This window comes from Anneissia japonica, unplaced genomic scaffold, assembly GCF_011630105.1.
Source record: "Anneissia japonica isolate Jap-2015-1 unplaced genomic scaffold, ASM1163010v1 scaffold640_len1575945_cov177, whole genome shotgun sequence".
NCBI classification, from domain to species: domain Eukaryota; kingdom Metazoa; phylum Echinodermata; class Crinoidea; order Comatulida; family Comatulidae; genus Anneissia; species Anneissia japonica.
The window spans coordinates 956,706-978,377 of record NW_022684376.1 but is presented as its reverse complement, the minus strand read 5'-3'; the positions used below and the strand labels follow the sequence as shown (position 1 = coordinate 978,377).

The 21,672-nt window shown below is 32.8% G+C and overlaps 1 protein-coding gene across 4 annotated transcripts in view; it reads right to left on the bottom strand.

Annotated features, from left to right (window-relative positions):
• Positions 1-88: 88 nt before the first annotated feature.
• LOC117104919 overlaps positions 89-21,672 on the bottom strand; it is a 31,852-nt gene continuing 10,268 nt past the window's right edge. For 3 of the 4 annotated variants that reach the window (XM_033245857.1, XM_033245875.1, XM_033245885.1), the window contains exons 2-5: positions 13,226-13,361; positions 5,059-5,172; positions 2,572-2,655; positions 89-597 (exon numbers count right to left, since the gene is read on the bottom strand). In XM_033245857.1, coding sequence (XP_033101748.1) covers positions 269-597; positions 2,572-2,655; positions 5,059-5,172; positions 13,226-13,346 — 648 coding nt within the window. In that variant the 5' untranslated portion in view covers positions 13,347-13,361 and the 3' untranslated portion in view covers positions 89-268. Of the gene's footprint in view, positions 598-2,571; positions 2,656-5,058; positions 5,173-13,225; positions 13,362-20,442; positions 20,595-21,672 lie in introns of all 4 variants that reach the window. The other variant, XM_033245865.1, reaches the window with a different exon arrangement.

Sequence of the window (21,672 nt, the reverse complement as noted above, 5' to 3'; positions counted from 1 at the left end):
TATCAGCATATATATATATGTATATATATATATATATCAACATCAAAGAAAGGTATTATATATATATAAATATATATACACACACTAACATATTTCTTACACATTTTGATTTTATTTGAGAATATAAAACAAGGTGTTAAATTCATTTTTTACATCTTCTATAAATGTATGTAAAAGAATAATTTAAAAAAAATTACTACTCCTGTTAATATTAATTGGTTTGCAAGGTGTAGTATCGAAAAAAAAAAAAAAATCGACAGCTCACAGGTTAAACCTCCTGAGCCATTTCAATATCATCCAGTTCAAAAGAAAAAGCGGAATTTTTTGAGCCCAATGAAATCGTTGATGTGTTGACCTTACTGCTTTTCCGTGAATTCTTAATACTTCTAAACGCTTTCATGACTTCATCGTATGCCGGCGGATGATCTGTATTACCACAGTGATCTATATGATGAGATCTAATGGAATGGTGGAAGGGGTTTGTAACATCATTATAACACGGCGGCTGATCGTTAATGCCAGCTGGCACAGACTCGTCATCCGTATGGAATGATCTGCTCCCGCTATCCATCTGCCTCTGCCTTTGGCTGCTATCATCTGTGAAAAAAATTGTTAAAATCTCAGGAAGTAATCAAGGAAAGTCCTAGTAATAAAACTATAAACATATTTTTGAGAAAGCAGCTAGCTCAGTCAGTTAATCTGGTGTGTGTGCTGAACCGTCGAGATCTCTGGTTCCCCGGTTCAATTCCCATCGCTGCCTCTTCTTGTGTTTCAGCTGGAGGGCTGAAATACAAGTTACAATAGCGCACAGTCTTTCGGATGAGACGTTTAAGCCGTTGGTCCTGTGTGCATTTATGGCCCATGTGCATCTTAAAGAACGCAGTACACTCTTTGGAAAAGAGTAGGGGATTGTGTCCCAGTGTACTGTCCAATCACCACCAGAAGGACATCCCCACTGGAAATAAGTCTTCTTCTAGACTTTCGTGGGCTATCCTTGGTGTTTACACCGAATAAATCCAATCCACGATTAAGCAATCAATAACAATATAAAGTTCATTAATGATTATTTATCAGTGTTTTAGATGACAAGTGTGACAGCACCACTGAACATTTCTGGATATTGGAGCTATATAAATATTTTGATTGATTGATTGATTGATTGAACTGGTATTCAGAATAAATTTTGAAGTTATTATTGCTTACAAGAAAATAAAACGCTGAGGAAGCAATCAAGGAAAGTTTTAGTAGTAAAACTGTAAACAAATTTGGATGATTAAGCAAACAATAACAACATAAATTTAATAATTTATCAGTTATGTTCTATATTTTACATGAAAACTGGCATTCAGAATAAATTTTGAAATTATTATTGCTTACTGTATAAGAAAATAAAAAGCTTAATAAATATTAAGCAGTTGTATTCTATGTTTACATAATCACACAACTTGTATTTACAGAATATATTTGAAGGTTTTTATTGCTTATGTATTTCTACATGAATTTTATATTTTATATTAAAAATAAATGTGAAGGTTAAAAGGCCTTAGTAGAATTCTGAACTATCATTCACAGGGCAATTGTACTGGCAGTTATGAAAACCTCTCATTTAAAGGTGGTGGGTGGAGGGGGTGGTGCTGGGAGAAGACATCTATACATCCTCTATTCATCTCAATTTTTTTTAATTTCAAAAAAATAAAGAGAGATGGGGATCATCGTTCCTATTTAAAATTGTTAACTTTTTTTTCGTTTTGTTTATGTTAATTCTTTATATCCCTCCTGGTATCGGCGATCAACTCGTTTAAATCATACTCATTCATTTATTGTTCCATTTGGACGCACTGTCTTTCAAATCATCATTTTATCCATCCGTTATTTTACTATGGAACAGTCTACCACAATCAATGGTAGACTCAAAATCTATATCCACTTTTAAACAAAAATTAATTAAACACTTTAAAAACTAATCATCTTGATGGTTACTCATGTTTTTCTTTTTCTTTTTTTGTGTTGTTGGTCTGTAGTTAAGCTTATTTAAGGGGAAGGCTAATTATTAGCCGATAGTCAATTGACTATGTGGCTATCTTGACTCCCCAGGTTTTGTACCGAACTTTCATAAAATAAAAATAAAAAATGGTACACACACAAGTAACTACAACCCATCCTCACAGTCATGTGTCAGAAAGAATTATTGATTAAAAATTTCTTTTTTGTTGAAGCAGTATTGCTGGAAAAACTTACTAACCCAACATATAAAAACAAGAATTTTAAAAATAAATGCATTCTTCCTTTAAAAATAAAAGATTGTGGGCGAATACTTTATGAAACACAATAATCCCAGTAGCTCTGTAACAATGTGCATTAGGTTTAGCATAATTGCCATCCAATAAGCATCAAAAATTTCGGCAAAATTTAGAAAGCTGCATTTCGGAATTTTAAATCAACACAAAATGTACAACACGCTATCATAGGGTTAACAGGTCATGGAACACAACGATTCCGAGACTTGCATCGCATGATGAATTGCGGTCTTGACACGCAGCCGTCAGAAATTGTAATAGCTGTTTGACTTACAGTTTTTACATCCATAAATACAGAGAACTGTCCAACAAATTGGTGGCATTACACAAATCAATACAACTATCACGGTAGTGACAACTGCAAAAAAAAAAAGGTAGAGTAAAATGAGGATGATCATACGCAAGACTGCTGTCTTAGACGATACATTTTTTATACCTTGTTAAAAGTGAACTTATTTTTTAAAATCGTCAGAGGAGAGCGGAAAAGAAATAAAAATAAAATTTTATTTTTGTATTTAGCAAATGGTTTTGTAAAAAACATCTAGACGGAGGAGAAATAAAAAATATTATTGTTGAATGTAAACAGTGTAGTAATTTGATGATTAAATACTTCAAATTTATATAATTAGGAAGAAATATACATATCTTATTTTTGGAGATTTCAAGGCAGCGACAGGCGTAAAAAAAAAAAAGTAAAACTTTTTTTTCCTGATATTTCCAGTTTTTCGTGGGGACGGATGTGCTAACTGGCCAAATATAAAGTTTTACTTTTATTCAAAATCATCAATATTGGCAGATGGCGGGTTTGCAAAACAAGGTTTAAAAAGAAGTCTTGCCTTAAGCCAATACTATACATGCTGCGATAAACATATTTTAATCCCCATATTGGAATATATTCACTATTAATACCTTAATAGTGAGCAATACTTTAGTATGTAGACAAGGTGGACAACTGAAAACATGAAAGTATAAGTGTTTCAAAAAGACTTTTGATATTCATGTGTTAATGGTCTTGTTATTCATATTTTTTTTCATTACATAATTTGTAATTTCATTGTATAAGGTTGCTTATTTTAATACTGTATTTTATCATCTTTTATATGTAAAGTGCATTTAACAGAAATCTGAAAATACGCTATATAAATAAATTGTTTCGTCATATAGCATTTGGCAAAAAATTGAATTTCATGTTTGTCCATCGCTGAATCCAAAACACTCCTACTGAATGTTACCATTTGCATTAACAAATTATTCACTGGCTCTAACGAATCGACGGCGATAAAGTGTTAGTGCAATAAAACGAAATAAAGCAAATTAACATTTAAAACAGTCATCAAATTTTAAACATGAATGCCTTGAAGTTATAGAACCATAAAATGGAAATGATATGTAATTTCCCCCTTATTCTGAGAATTTTCATCCTCTTTATCTCTTTGACCTTTCACCCATGCAGTAAACAACTAGACGTGAATCTGCAAAATCATTACGACCATCCATGTTTAAAAATCATTTTATTGAGAGTACATATGATACACTAGGGAAGGAGTTGATGTACTCATATTAATGTGAAAAATAAAATGTAAAATTGCATAAAACATATTGAACACTGGCATTTTCATGCAGAGCATTGTCCTACAAATGGCCCATTTTCTAATAATTACTCGATAACAATAAAATAAAGTACATTATTAATTAAAAAACATTTTCTTCATTGCAGACTGCTGTCTAATTTTTGTCAGATTAATTGTGTATATTTTCTGAACTGCAAGTAAAGATATCGTAGTCTAGACAAGGATGAAAGATTTTAAGATCAAATGATCTTTAAAATCACAAACCATTATTTAAAAGTGAGAGGTGGAAAAAGGATAACAATATTTATCTTGTGAAACTGGTAAAAAAATGGATAATTCCTATTGAACATTTTATGTATTTGACATGGCCTTGATTTTGTATTCGTCTGAGATATAGTAATAGCACTCAATGGATTTATTTAATATTTTACAATTTTTTTTCAACAAATATTGCAATAACATTGTAATTTCCTCTTGGTCAAACCAAAATATTATGAATCCGAATAAAAATTAACATTTGTGTAGCATGTTCGATGCCACAGGCTAGTATATTTATAAATGGAATGTTGCTGAGGGCACCACAACAAGAATACTCACTGAAAATAAAGTGAAGATCGTTAAGAAGCTTGCTTTTCAATCCCAGAATTCGGGGAATAGCACAGAATTTTGTTCTCATGATTCGAAAGGAGACTTTGTTCATAAAGCATTGCATTATTTTCTTTTATTAAGAGGGCCACAAATTATCGGTTCCGGATAGGATAAGCTGGAAGATTAAAAAATAGAGCCTATGTTTTTGTTTCAAATCCAGGTTCAAATGTCATCCTTGGCTAGACTGTGAAATATTTACTGGCATTTCAAAAATATAAGCAATAATCTGAAAATAATTTCAGATAATAATCAATAATCACTCAGTAAGCTCACTTTTAAGGGGTGGGGGAGGGGGAGTGGGGGTGATAAACATATAAAATCGACAATATTCCGCAAGAGAATTGTTGGATGAGAACTATTGTATCTGCACTGACAGTTAAAACTTTTCCCATATCATTTCCTCCATCAATCTATTAGGCATTATGATGGTTTTGTGAGTAAATAAAAACATAGAAAGACATGTATATACATAAATATGTTTTGGCAAAATTGGCAATAGCTAGGTAAAAGGGCGCTGCTAGGCAACGTATAAAATGGCTTACCTTGGTCCTCACAGCTGTGGCCGTAGTAACCAGATTGACAATGACATGTTTTGTTTGGTCCACATAAACCACCATGTTCACAAGTGTAAACACTCCCGTCACTAAAATTACATGCTGAATGGTAGTCAAAAAAATAAAAAAGCTAGGAATTACTGTTAAACCAATATTGGGAGTACAGTAGTGTACAGCACTCTAGCTAAGTTCAGGGGTGGATCCAGAGATGTCCGAAAGGGGGGTGGGGCCGAAAGTGGGGTGGGGCCGAAAGTGTTGCTGTTTTTTTTTGTTATATTTGTTATTTATTACTTGGTATTTACAGTATATAGCACCGTTTCCTTTAGTTTACTAAGTGCTTTGTTTTACCTAGTTATTGGGTCCACATGTTTATGTGTTGCTGCCCTATCGGCGCAGTAGAAGGCAACCCCACCAGGTACCCATTTATACTCCTGGGTAGAGAGAAGCACATAAAGTGCTTTACTCAAGGACACAGCGGTCTGCACAGCGAGAGATTGAAACCCCACCTTGAGGTGTAAAAAGTAAAAAATTGTGATGCAATCAAAAAATACTAATCCATTCTCTTGTTATTGTACGAAACCTCAGAAATTGAGTAAAACTGTATGCAAGCCATGATGTTGGGGCTGATGTCGATGTACACAACTGTCATTACTAAAAGTCACAAGTCACAATTAATTAAGGTTATAGAAGGTGGACAATTTCTTCAGGAAAAATTAGAACCAAGAAACACCAGGCTATCTATATGCAAAATACGCTGATGATATTGAGAAAAGACATAAATTCATGAAACAAGATAGCTTTGCATACAAGTACACACCAATGGCAAGAAATGAGATCTTGACCTGACAGTCAAGAAAAGAAAAATAATACTAAAATAAATGGGTAAAAAAGTTAATAAAATATTAGATAACAATCTTAAATTTATTCAGAGGCAAGACTAGTTGTAATAGACACTTAGTTATATACAAACTTTACCAACACACCATTTCTTTTTAGAATGTAAATAATCGTGCTGATTTTTATGTTGCGATGCTGAGAATAGCGAGATAGAGATTTATATTTATAGAACCTACTTTAAATTTTTTAAAAGCTTAAGGTTTCACAAGTCATGATTTTGGTGTCATTAAGTTTAGGGTTGAAAAACGCATAACTTGCGAATCCTTAAGTTATTTTTATAGTCTCTAGATCCTCAATAATGTTTTGGTGACACAAATTTGGGTCGCAACCTTTAGTTTAGAGAACCAGAGCTCTACAGTTTCACTATCACAGACGTTAACAAAAATTTTTTTTTAATACAAACACTTTCTGTACATGGATAATTTTCATAACGAGTATTCTCATCAATCGATGATAACAACAAAAATAAAAGTACTATTTTTTATACAGGTTCGGTCTTATATGGTCCATTAGTCCACTAATACTATCACCCTAAATGATAGTACTTTTTTGGCCTGTTGCATGATGTGCAATCCCTAGGCCTCGTTACTATGTAATTTATGACACAGTGGAACGATATAAGAAGATGCGACCTCTACGACGCTGAGAAAGATTGGCCCTTTGATCTATTTGGTGTGTACCATTTTCATTAATTCTTTCTCGTAGAATCTAAAGGTAATACAAATATTGACTGCTCTAGATTCATGGAACGGTGAAATCTTTTAGCCCTAAGCCCTCATGAAGATAGGCTACGGTCTCCACATCACGTTGGGGCAATACATTTTACCATTACCCGAATCTAGAGCATTTGCATTATACTGTACTCAATGCACAGAATATTCTTTGTTTTAAATTGTTTTTATTCTATATTTAACACAGAGGCTCCTTACAAGGCACAGCCTTAGGATTGAGGATTTATTAATTTTTAATGGTATAATGCCTATCTAATCACAAATAAAATATTACATATGAAAATATTCAAGGTATTCCATGCCATTATCGCATAGATTTTCAAATGAAATCACTATAAAATCACTTGTCACGGTGAGTGGTAGAAATGACACTTCCATTAATAACTAATCCAACATGACTGACATGACAAAAAATGACTGACACATATTAAATTTTTCATTCCTTCTCTAATTTAATCAAATACACACTTTTTTTTTTTTATAAGAACCAGTAAAATTTTGCCCAGGTTCAGTGTTGCTATTTTTTGCTGATTTTAGGCTTGAAATGTTATTATTTTAACAGAAAATTATGTACAGGGACATACATAGTCACACTTACACTGCAAGTAAGGGACAGATAAGATTTGTTGTCAAGTTGTATGAAATTTTGTTGAAGTGTATCATCAATACAAAGTACTTGTTTAATACAAAATAAAAGTATAATAAAACATATAGTGTAGCAAACATAATACTTGAATTAAACCTGTATCTAAATTCTTAAATATCGCACCCCAAAGGATGCTGTCGAATGGAGATACACTTTTAAGTGCAATTTAAAAAAAAAAAAAAATGAAAGAAAAGGAAATGGATACAATCAAATAAAATATGTATGACTTTCGATCTTCCATTGCATTTAGCATGGCATATGATTTGTGCTTTAAAACAAATGAGTCTCTAAAGTTTAAAACAGGATACTGTACCCTTTTTAAGTAGTCAATTTAGCAATATTTAGATTCAGTGGCACAACAGCGATTCTGAGTGTTCATGTAATTTGACATTTATACTTTTCCTTGAATGGCTAAAGGCAAATTTGTACAAAATATACGTTTACATCACTGTCAAGAACTATTACTAGTAATATCATGTAATATTTATGACCATTATCATAATTTTGTAATAATTGTGTTCTAGTTTTCTTCAATTATAAGATAATATATTAATTCAATAGTTCTAAATCTATTTGTTTTCTGTGATGATAGTGGATGGGTCAAATGCTCATGCTTATAATGATGAAATTTTATTATTATTATTATAATTATTATTATTATTACTATTTTATTATTATTATTATTATTATTATTATTATTATTATATAGCCTTGCAAAGGATATTGTGTTTGCTCTTTTTGGTATTATTATCATATCTTTGCAAATTATTTGTGTTCTTTTTCGTTAATATCAAAAAAATGTGTACAGGCCTCCTAATTAAACACCACCTCCAATTAAAGACCATTTTTCTGTTGTCCAAAATTTACAAACTTCTTTTTTTTTTTTTTTTATCTTTCACATTCTAAATTATGCACCAAGTCTGCTAAAGATCATGAAAAGCCTGGTAACACAAGTGGTCTTTAATTGGAGGTAGACCTGTATTAATATTTCAAGTTTACAATTTTTTTGGGAAAAATTAAAGCATCAACCACCATGTACAAAGTTAATGTCAAAGCAAAATTACATTTTTCTCATATTTGAAGATCTTATGTATATCAAATTCAACAGTTGCAATGCGATGTCTGAATCATAAATAAACCCTCTGCTTTTAGAAGATATTCTATATGAGCAATTTAATGTTTTAGTTGAATTTAAAAATTATTTTTTCCCCCAAAAATTTTACCACAGTATGTGCAAAAAATGTTTTGTCTTCACCTACAGTGCACGCAGGAGGCCAATGTAAATATTTTGCTCAATTCTCAAAAAAGCCAGAATTCGCACCGAGAATTACCTTCTACACACACATACACAACCATGGATTCAGTTAAGGTATTATTTGTATGCGAGGATGGTTGTGCAGTTTTATATTTTATTTACTTCAATTTATTATTAATTGATCAATCAAGTGCTTCCTGCTACAGTATGAAATTTAAACTTAACTTGAGGCAAAAATATTAAAGTATATTTCATAATGCTGTTCCATAAAAAGGAATTTGCACTAAAAATTTATTCATGAGCAGATTCAGCTGTTTTTTTTAAAGGGTTTTTTACACTTTAAACATATACTGTGTATTCTTTAGGTATTTATACCTACGGTCGGCAACCTTTCACTCTTTATGACCCAGATTTTTTTGTCATAGCTTCCCACGACACTTGACCTCCAGTTACCATAGAAATGTCGTCCAAGATACTGTATATGGCCAATGTATATAATTATATCAATGTGCTGTAGGGAGTGTTGTAACAACAGTATAAATATTTCATTTTGTTTCCTTGTAGGCCTGTCAGGAGAAATTTTTTCCGGGGCCAAAATCTGTCTGCCGGACCGATTTTGGCTTTAAAAATACCTGCCAAATGTATTCCACATAAGCCAAAATTGGTCCGGCATCTATTTAGTAGTTTTAACCTGTATTTCTTTAGCATTGTTCATATTTGTTTTTAATCAAATGATAGATAAATATCTCATCTCTTATATAATATTTTTTTATTCGTTGCGTGTGCAATTGAGTATACAGCCACAAAAATTAGTATGTTATTTTCGCTCTTCGCACCCAGTAAACTCTTTGGTGTAAACTAAAAGTTAGAAAAAAGCTAAACGATATGATCGTAAATCGTGTTCGTCTGCTTTATATTTTAGCTTATTTTGTTTTGGTTGTGTGCTTGCTTTAATGCCGCGACAAAATACATTTCAAAGAAATTATTGACCCCCTTTACTCTCATGTAACAGAGCAACCATTTTAGGCCCAAACCTAGGCCAAGCATGGCCGCAGAAAAAGATGCATGCTGTGTGTCGCCTAAGCCTAGGAAATGCATTATCATATGTGTTTGATAAAGCATGTTCACAAAAGCTTAATACGAATCATTCTGTCACTGCAAAACATTTTTCAAGTGTGGGAGAAGCATAAATTACTTCCCTCCACTCAACAGGAGAAACAATCCGTACCCTATGGGCAGCAGATGTGTTATAAGCGGCCAGGCCGAAAGCCCAATTTTATTCAAGGGGGACCAATTTTAGTAGCTAAAACGACTAACAACTCCACTCCCTAAGAGACTTCGTTGATAAAAGCATCACATTATTTCATTTATTACTTGTTTACTTGATAGTAGAGACTCTTGATTAAGAAGGCCTTGAATATCAGCTGACCTTCTAGGATACGCTACAAGGGTCCCCCTCTATATGGTAAAAAAAAAACATTAACACAAATTAAAGACAATAACCAACATGCTGTCACCCGGACTTTAAACTGTTTATTTTAACACTTAAGACTTTCTGTATAATTTTTTTTTAGACCAAGATACGTTCTGACAAACCCTACAAAATTCATTCATGACCCAAACTTGGGTCATGACCCATGGGTTGCAGACCAGAGGTTAATACTATGATTGAATATTCAGACTTGTATTTTATCACATCACATAATGTTCTGCAGTGTGAATGAATGCTTATAATTAAAATTTTAAAAAGGAGCTGAAATCCATGTACATACATGTCACATACATGTGACTGTAATATCTTGAAAAGAAGCCTACGCTATCTTGAAAAAAAACCTATGTTATCTTGAAGACTTTCATGGGCTTCATTTTGAGGCTAATTTTGCAAACTAAAACAGGGGGAGGGGGGCTTCAATTCGAGATGAGCTTCATCTCGAGATTAAGCCCAGTGAGCTTCAATTCGAGGTTTTACAGTACAGTATATCGAAAAGAAGCCTATGCTAATTTTGCAAACAAAAGAGGGGGCTTCAATTCAAGATTTTTCGGTATTACAGTAATCATGATTTTCGATATGTACAGCACTGACAGCGAACATACACAAAAAAAGGTGCTGATCGTTCTCTCCTGATTTTTTGTAACAACTCCCCTTCCCTTAAGACAATGTTGAACAGAGATTCCTTTCAAACTCTTTCAAATAAGCCATTTTTATCTATAAGAATGCTGTTAAATTGCAATAAACCCCTATTGTCTGAACGTTTGTACATGTTATTTGTCTCATGCCTCAGACATTGTGGGATTTTTAAAAAATAAGAAAAATGTTAGTAAAAAATATGATTCACAATGATTTTTTATGGCCTTGTTCACGTTTTTCAAGGATTAAAAAATTTTGTTTTTGTTTTTTTTTATAAATTCCTGTTACGACAGACGTTATGTTGCTATTTTGAAATGATATAAAAATAGTATTTGAACTCTCAAACGACAGCAAATGAGATTCCCTACTTACAGGAAGGTAATCATAAAGTGAACATATGTTTTACAAATTCTTGTATGCAAAGCTGCTTTTGAATTCAAAATCATACAAATACAGTATTGAAATAAGCCTTTTGATACATAAAATATAGACTGAGTATAAGATAAACGAGAAATGTAAAATGAAACTATATCAGATGTAATTACTGCTATGCATTGCCGGCTGCAATAAAATCTGAAACAAATTTCTCAGTAATTCAATTTTAACACTGAGTTGAGCACTGCCATAGCAAAGTCTTGATATAGCTCTATGTGAATTAGCTTCATAGTTGATGGGCTTTTAGTAGTTTAGGTATATATAGCCTATTAACACCTACGTATATTAGTAGGTTGTGTCTCTAATACCGTTTATTTACACTGGCAAGGAAAAAATAAACCTGTGATAAATAACAAAGTGATACTAAATATATTTCCAATTTAACTTCAAACAAAGAATTCCAGGTTTTATCTTGAGTTGCATACATTTATATTGGCAGCGAATGCGGGCTCAAACACTGTCCCCAATTTTCTGTGGCAGTTTCAAATTGTCGCTTGAGTTGCTAGAGCATTAATTATTGTCAAGCAATATATACGTTTTCAAAAACCTGCGAATTAAATTGGAAATTTTTTTTGTCAAGTCTGTAAGAAAGTGCAGGAAGTTTAATTTCATTGAAAGATGACTCTAGCAAAGGCGGTCTAACTCACAACAGCCATTTTAGGTGCAAACTAAAGGCTTACAATCCAAAATTGAATTCGGTGGTATTTCCACTGAATGCATCCCACACCAAGTCTAATAAATCTACAGTACAATAAATTGACTAATACCAATTGAGTATCTGAATTTTATTAATTGTTTACAAGCAGGGGGATCTCAAATTTCCCACAAGTCGTTGAAGTCTCTAGGAGAAAACATAATTGAATATATAGCAGTAATTAAAAAATTAAAAATATTTTTTAATTTTTAAGCTCATCAAAGATATATTGAAAAAAAAACAAAAAACCAAAAAAGTAAGATGAAGATTAATACAATTCATTTATTGATAATAATAATAATAATAATAATAATAATAATAATAATAATAATAATTACAGATGTCTTGCTTTAAAAATCCTTATACCTAATAGGCAATTAAAAGGTCAAAGCAAAAAGTATATGTAGTTACAATTAATTGTTTACAAATCAGTAAAGAATGTATTATTTTTCAAAAACATTTTCATTAGAAAATCATACCTCAAAAATTTACTATCTGCCCAAAAAAAAAAATGGAAAAAACCTCAACATTTCAATTATACTTCTGAATAGCTCATTTAAAAGAAAGAGATAAAAAAAAATTACTAATTATGATCCAATTTAAGTTCTATGTAAAAGAATACAGGATAGGTATTATTTCCATGTCTCATTCAGATTTTTAATTGCATTTTAATTTAACGTAAATTAAGCAACTCACTGGATATGGAATTGATTTGTTTTGCTCACGAGTCAGGACAGACAGTATATCAGATATAGTACATATATATTTTCCAACCAATTTAGGACATTAATATTATTAACATATTTTGATAATATCTTTACCCCTGTAGGTAGACTTCACAACCATCGGACTAGGGCCAGCTCTTCGGGACATTTGTCATTGCCCAAATGTCGGACCGAATCTGGGAGGAGGTTTGTCTACAGCGCCAGCAAAACGTTTAATTCTAATAATAATAATAATAATAATAATTTTGATAGCTAGCCATTTTTGCTGCTGTATTTCTCTTGATATATATAAGATCGTATTGATCTTATATTATTTTTAAAATTTTAAAAATGTTATGATCTGGATGTTATTATATTCTGAACTTTATGAACTGTGAATGTTATTGTTGACTTTTTGTACTGGGTCCTGTGGGAGAATACCGTAGTAGAAATGCTACTGAACAGGTTTTCCCAGTACAAAGAATAAAGAAATAAAAAAAAAAAAATAAATTATAAATTTAAAATTATATGTGTTATAGGGTAAATTATTCTTAACAATATTGTCTCATAAATGTACTAAATAATCCACATATTTACATGTTATTCACACAGATGACAAAGAAACGTTACTGATATTCAAATAAAGTAAACTGAAGATGGCTTACTTGTTGTGAACCCAGATGAATTTTTTTGCAAAGCCGCAACGAAAGCCAATTTACACCAGAGTATAAAAATAACTTCAAGCAAACATGTCAGATTACAGTAACAGCTCCAGTCTCTGAACATCCTTCAAAAATCTACCTGAAATTACAGAACAGAACATATTCACTGATTACATGTTTATAATACCTTGCTGATACTGTACATAGTAAAAAAAAAATCTTAAAAAAGATGAAACAAAAATAGTAATTTACACAGGTGTAACACAAATGTTCCAATAATCACCGCGGCACTTATGAAAGTTTAGGAGGCTTCAGTGTGGCGCTTATTCAAAGCGCTACTTCTAAAAAATGATAGGCATGGTGCTTTTCGTGTCTTCATTTTGTTATTATTTATTCATTTTAATACATTGTATTTAAAACCTTGTTTCTCAAAGTGTTTCATTACACACAGAGTAACATATACTCTCAATTAAGTGCTTTAGTCAAGAGTGGCGCTTAGCAAAAAAAAAATCAGGATTGGTGCAGTGCTAATTCGCGAGTGGCGCGTATTCGACAGCGGCGCTTATTTGAGCATTTACAGTATTTATATAATCAGAACAGTCCAGGTATGGTAGTTGAGCCGGGACCCTGCAATTGGGAACCTTTGGAATCTGTGTTGCAGCATGACATACTGTATCTTCTCACGTATATAAAGCAATCCGCATGTAAGACGATCCCAGAGTTTGAGTAGATTTTTAGATGATTTTTGTATGTCAGGTGTAGCCATATTCTACACAGTGGCGGCGCTAGAGGAGGTGGGGGAAATTTCCCCTCATCAGACCAAATTGTGGTCTAAAAGCACAATTTTGGGTCATAATAAGCCATAAAATGTCTCCCCATGAACCCTACCACAGATTTTATGGGACCCTGACAGAGGCTCTAACCGGCCCCTGGGTTTGAACCCCTCTCATTAGTCACAACTAATCCTACACCTAATAGTTACCATTGCTGAGAATTGCTAAATTACTTACTTTTGGATTACTTATATTTAGATTGTTATATTACTACTTACATCAAACTACTTTCAGATGCAGTAGCCACAAAACTCATCTCACTAATAAGAGCTGTTTTAAAATGAATAGTTTGATAGAATTTAACAAATCTATAAGTACATTTACAAAGTGCCTTGCTCAAGGGCGCAGTGAAATGCACAGATCGAGGGGATACGAACCCTTGCTAAGGTCAAGATTGTGAACTGCAGTTTGCAGTGCCTACAACTCACGCTAAAGGTTGTATGCATATCTGGAATACCAATGACCGGCTCTGGTAAAACCCTACATTCAAATTTGCCATACTATGCAGGCAAACATCTTTAATATTTAACTGCTAAATTTAGGAAACTATGAAAGCTGTCCTCTCTAAATCTGTTTGGCTGATGTTTCACAAATAAATATTCTCATCAAATAAACAATTTAATATGTAGTATTTCAAATTTTCCGACAAAAGGGGGTTGGCCAGAGTCGGTGACAATTAGTATACATGGTTTTCTCTAATGACGAGATCAGATTCAGATTTTCATGGAGCGTAATGTAATGAGAGTTTTTATATAACAGTACAGTAAATTTTCTGCAATGTAGCAAAGCAAGTTTAATCTCAATTAAATAATACATAAAATCACAATAACAAATTTTAAGTATTGATTCTATGTGTTCAAACTACTATGTTAAACTAAATATTCGAGTCATGAATGCGCTGCCGGGCAGAATTTTTATTCAGGATATCTGGCGCAATAGAAATTTTAGTCATTGATTGACTCAAACCCCCTTAAGTGTAGAGTAGACGCAACTTTTAATGGTAAAAAACACAAACGTTTTCAGGCATCGCCCTTCATCAGGTGTGTATATATATATATATATATATATATATATATATATATATAGAACTGGAGGTCGCTGGAACAGAATGTTGCTACTCGGAGTTTCACGCTATTGCGATCGTCAGGCAACTGATATATATATATATATATATATATATATATATACTTTTTACCTGTTTATATGTTGGTGCATTCAGTAATCTGTATTTTTAATGTGATTTTACTAGCTTTGTACCATTTTGAACGAACTGCAATGGTTGTGAGTGCCACTAGTCGTAAAGTGTTATTTTCAAAAGTAATTATGTTACGTTTAGTCTTTTAGCGCTTCATTCCAACAAGCTCTCTAAGTGCTGCACATTTCTACTCTCGGATTCGATCAAACGCATACTGAACACATATTCAGCATCCCTGGAGAGAATACCATAATGTTACAGTGCAGCTAGTAATCAGCAAATTTTGTGTTTGAACCTACTTAAGTACACTTGGGTAGAGAGAGACAACTGTAAAAGTGCCTTGCCCAAGGACACAAGCAAAATGCACAGTGATTGGACCTCTGACCTCAAGGTTGGGAAGCAGAACTGCAATACATCTCATGTACCTATAAACAAATACATAAAATACAAAAGCTCATAAAAAAAATAATGTAGTTAGTAGTAGTATATAAAATACAAAATTAAAATAATATGACTGACCTTGCAGGTGGAAAATGTCACCGCAAGCAGCACTCTAAACGAGGATACAGTACTGTCGCCATGCGCCTTTATACTGTTAGATAACATAAGTTGTGTTTGTTGATGTTGATGAGGTTTGTGAATTTATTGAGGCGCAGTGTTTTATGCAAGTAACATGCTGTGGCATGTATGCATGGGGGTAGTTAACATCACCTCATACACCATTATTTTGCAAAGTAGTGCCCCCCCACCCCACACCTCACTTAATGATCGAGCCCTCCCACTTCATCCCACCACCACACTCCGCCAACCATTTCAAGACTCCTAGCTACGCAATTCCCATGAATAAGACAATTCAAACACAGATCTTTACGGAGATAACTGCCATGCACTATTCAATAAATGTACACCACAGCATCTCTGATCATCCATATTTTTAAACTTCACACATTCAGTACTTTAGTGTAAGCACTTTTCATATAAACTCTGCTACACAAATTATTTAATAAAATACTGTAAAGGTCAGTACATCTATATGAGAGCCATAACAAAATCTGCATAATACACGGAATCAAATTCAATTTAAAGTGAAATGGAAAAATGGCAAATGCCAAAAGAAAAACGAGTGCCCAATAAGCAGAAATTTCCTTAATATAGAAACACAACACAGAATGAACGACACCAAACTGTCGCCTAAACAAAACTTGATTTCCAAATACTGATACACTGCCCATTATCAGAAGCATTAAAATAACACAAGGCTGTTTTAATAAATAATGGTTGATTTATCAACAGTCATTCCATAAATGCTGCAGCTGCAATCAGTGCATTTTGTGTTTGAACCTAACCACTTGTACTCCCTGGTGCTGAGAGACAACCGTAGGTAAACTACCTTGCCTATGGACACAAGCGAAACACACAGTGAGTGATTGAACCTCCGACCTCAAGGTTGAGAAGCAGAACCATAACCGTTGCGCCAAACCACTCTACCATTTTACAAGTGCATTTGGGAAATATCAAAAGTTCAGGATAGTGACTCTCCATTCACACCTTCAAGTGGGAGCAATTTGCACATATCCGCATCTTCGAAAAGTATTATGGGAGTGTAATAGCGCACCATGCAGTAATTATAGTACAAAAAGCACTCGCTTTCAGTAACAACATCATTAAGGCGATGTGACTTATGCTTGACATGACATAGCAGTATTAAATAATTGCATCAGACTAAAACAAACACTGAGCTACTGTAATTTCTGCCTGTCGTCACCGACACAAATTCAGTTTATTCATCCCCAAAACACAAAAGTAGGTTGCTGAGAGGAGCATGTGTATACTGCATATCTTCTGAAAGCAAATCCATTATCGGACAAGGTGCTATCAGTTATTGGTCATTTGAGGCATGTTGTGGCAAAATAGCTAAGTTGTAGCAAAAATTGAAATTCAAGTTATTGGTATTTTCAGATATCTGAGTGTGATCTTTAAAATGAGGGGTCATTCATTCAAATTGGACACTTCAAGCTTAAGTTTAATTGGAAAGTGAAAGTACAGTACTCTTAGAATCAAGATAAACATGATTTTGAGTAATTGCCTTTCAAAGTTATTTGTGCATACATTGTTGCATAAAATGAACTATGAAAAATAACGTTAAATAAACAATTTGTTAACCACTTCCAGAACTAATACTTTGGGACATGATTAATAAGACATTAAACTGTTGATCTATAGTAAAAAAACAAATTTGGATTTTTAGGCAATTTTTTGAGCTCCCATATTTTATAGCTCATTTACTCAATACTGGACTGTGCAACAACTTAACCATTTCGCCACAACATGCCTCATTTGTCAAAACGTAGGAGCAATTTACTATCCCAAATGAAACTACATTCCGACTGTACTCGGCATGCCTGTCAAATGAAATGAACTGAAATCAATCTTAATACCACATTCCATTTTTAACAGAAAAATTCAAATTAACATAATTATTCCAATTTACAGAATACAAGTAAAATGAATGGATAAAGAAACACTTACTTGCTATTCAATACCATTTCCACACTTTGTACTATACCTGCCTAAATCAAAACAACTCATCATACAATACCTGTATATTTCAGATTGCCTACCGCTTTATATAGCATACTCCCACTCATAGATCTGATAATTACATAAGCATGAAACTGCAATTGCTTTATAAGCATGACTAAAATACATCACATCATTTTTTTGAACAAATTTATAATACAAAAAATAATGATATAAAAAGAGCAAACAAAAAATAAAAACATTAAATTTTATTATAATTTACTATTTGTTTTTCAAAGTGGTTGTCAAGACAATGGCAACAACAACAGGCATCCCAGATTTTCAGCAATTTGCGAACGTCTCCAGGATATTGTAAACGCTTTCCTGCACTCTCCCGAACAAGCAAAAACCTGCTCTAAAAAAATCCAACTAATTCAGAATGATTTTTAGCTTTCAAGTCAGCAGGCTGGTTATGGATATCTCTGTGTATAGAAAAAACACATATTTAAAAATAAATAACAATTCTATACTAATTTGCCTCGTATCCCATTACAAGAAGCATAGCTCAGGACGTAATAGAATTTTAATAGTTTAAATAGGATGAAAGCAGGCTTGCCATTACTTAAAATGTCATTGTCATGAGAAAGTCAATTTCATAATTGTCTTGAGTTTCATTCCCATAATTACAAACAATTTCTTTTAATGAAGCATAATGTATTGTCGCTTTTATAGTCTTTAAAAACTGAATTAAACTTGGGAAAATAAATCATCTTGTTTTGCAGTCTTGTCAAACTAATGTATAATGAATTGCTATACAGTAGTAAAGTATACTGCCATTGATATATTGTTTCCTTATCATCTCAGAAGAAAAAAAAAAATTACCTACTTGGACACTGTGTTCTTTGCAGAGTGCCATATAAATCTATTGTAAGTAATAAAATTTAAGTACTGTAATTGATTATACCTGCCAAACATACCGCTTTATGCGGTAGGCTAACAATTCTGAAGACTATAATTGTATTGCCTATCACTTTATAACTACCTACGGTAGTGTAACAGTAGTGTAGGGTACATTTTTGAATATTTATACCGTAATAAGAATATCACTCTCTATATGTACTATGAATCGCACACACTGGCCTGTCATCAGTAATCATGATACCGGCCGACTTATCTCAAGTCATGCATGAGACAATTCATCAAATATAAATATAGCGCCCTCTATGTTATAATTTAAAATATGGCGCCCTCTATTTTATAAAACTTTAAAATCTATCTACTGCACACCAAGCTACTAGATTCCTTCTGTGGCTGCAAAGTAAAGTCTGTATTAAAATAATCACTTATTATAATTTACCTAAAAATTACATGTTTTATTATCTTACTGCATGTAGGTGATATACACAGGAAGTAATTTATTGCTATACTAAACCCATCTAATTCACTATCCTGAAATTTCCATTCTCTTAATATCCATGACTCATGATTAGGAGTAAATAATATTTTGCGAGAACAGGCCTGCTTTTCTTTCAATCAAGCACCGTATAAATGGGATATTGCGGAAATATTCACATTGGAACTCATGTGATATGGCAATATTATTATTACGGTACTCAGAAACTGAGTAGGCCTATACATCAGCATCGCTGAGCGTTTGGCTGAGAGGTAATGTTCCTACTTGCGCTGTACACCCCCAGATCACAAGCTGGCCAGTGTTGGGTTTTTATTGGAGTCAGATGGCTCTCTCCTCGAAAAAGCCTCATATGAGAGTTTAGGCAGGATAAGGAACAATGTGTCCATTATATGTCAGTACTGGTGCTGCACTATGGCTGGTGCAGGCCGCCAGGGGCCCAGTCAAAATTTCCAATTTCGAATATTTGGAATTGGACAAAAAAGATCTTTAATCACTGTACATGTTTATTCTCGCATAAGGCAATTCGGATATAAGACGACCCCCTTTTTTCAACATTTTTGCTTCATTTTAGTCTTGATACTGCACCTAACTGGCTAAAAACAGAATAAAATTTAGGGCTAATCATCCAATAATACCATTTTATAGGCTTTTAAATGTTCATCAAAATCTTATGTCTCTGCATTAATTGCATTCATTCATACTGTTAGTAGCTTCTTGCGATAGTGAATTCGTGTATTACAGACAATCGCACATATAACAAACATGATTTAAAATAAAAAGTGTATGTTTTACGCGTATAAGATGATTTTTCAATCGTAATTTGCTATTTTTAGTCTTGTCTTATATGTGAGAATATACAGTATTACACTGCGATATGGCAATATTACGATTAAATTCTGGTGTTGTTATCTTTCCCCACAGAAGGTACGTAATGTCGGAAATATTTTCACAATATTCCGGTAGCATATTTTTGTTTTCTCTTGCAAGCAACTTTAACATAAATTTGATCAGGATCAGTGCAAAATAAATTTGATCAGGATCAGTGCTAAATTTAAAATTTGATCAGGATCAGTGCAAAATAAATTTGATCAGGATCAGTGCTAAAATAAAAATTCGATCAGGATCAGTGCTAAATAAATTTGATCAGGATCAGTGCTAAATAAATTTGATCAGGATCAGTGATAAATAAATTTGATCAGGATCAGTGCTAAATATGAGGCTAATCCCAGCCATAAATCAGGTGTATTTTTGGGCTTACTACAGTACTCCTTATGAGTTGCATCGTTCTTCTTTAAATCCAGTCCAGTGGTGGTGGTCAAATTGATTGAAACAGGACTGCAACAGGAATGCTTCTACTATGAGTTGGTAACATTAATAGATGTTAGAGCTGCTGCAAAATGCCAGAATTTTCTGATAACCAAAAAGAACAATTCTCATTTTAGATGCAAGTGTCAATAGATTTTTCATTTATTTCGCCAACTGTTAAGAATTTCAAAATGAAAAGATATAGCCAATTACTTTAGTGTATACAGCTTTCCTACTGCAGAAAAAAATCTGACGGCATTGTATAGAAGAGATCTCTTCCTATTTATTGACACTTTAATTTTAATTTGTGAGAGAAATCAGATGTAAAATAGCCAATGATTTGAACTACAAGCCCAAAGCATTATCTTAAAAGCCTTATGCACATAAAACATAACTGTGTATCGAATACTTTACTTTACGCAAAAAGTTGTGGTTAATCATAGAATTACTGCGCAAAGACCACCTCCCAAGAAAAGCAAAAAGCACATAAGGTTATAGGTCAAAATACTAATGACCATTGCAAATACCAAAGCAATCAGTGTAGCTTACTGTATTTATACTTTAAAAGGAAAAAAACATTAAATTAAAAAAAAAAACAGATAAAAAATAGAATAAATATAAAATGTAATAGAATAAATGCGAGCTGGGCATTTATCAAGGTCTGACATTAATTTGTGATCATGTGACCAGCGTTGTGGCCCAGGGGCCTAGACAGGATTTTAAGGTATCATTTCCATTCAGGATAACTACTATATTTTTCCTTAGAAGATAAATATATAGTTTAGTATCCTGTGGGGGGAGGGGAAGGATGCAAAAAGTTAAAATGCGGAATTAAATCCCTATTCCAATGAAAACTTAATTGGTCATTTTTAGTATTTTAACTCATAGTAGTGTTGCTGCCACCCCTAGCCTATACCCATGACAATGTATAAAATTATAAAGAAACATTACATTTTATTTTTTCACTAAAGCATGGAGACATCAGACTGTATTAGTGCTGTACAATACAAATCCCAACTATTAATATTAATATCTATGATTAGGAGAAATGAGTAGGTAGATGAACTTATACATAATCATTCTATCTGTCATTTTTATCTCTCAAATAATATGACATTCATAGGATAAAAAACAACTATTACACATTCAATATATTATACTGTTGTTTGTGCAATGTACATGC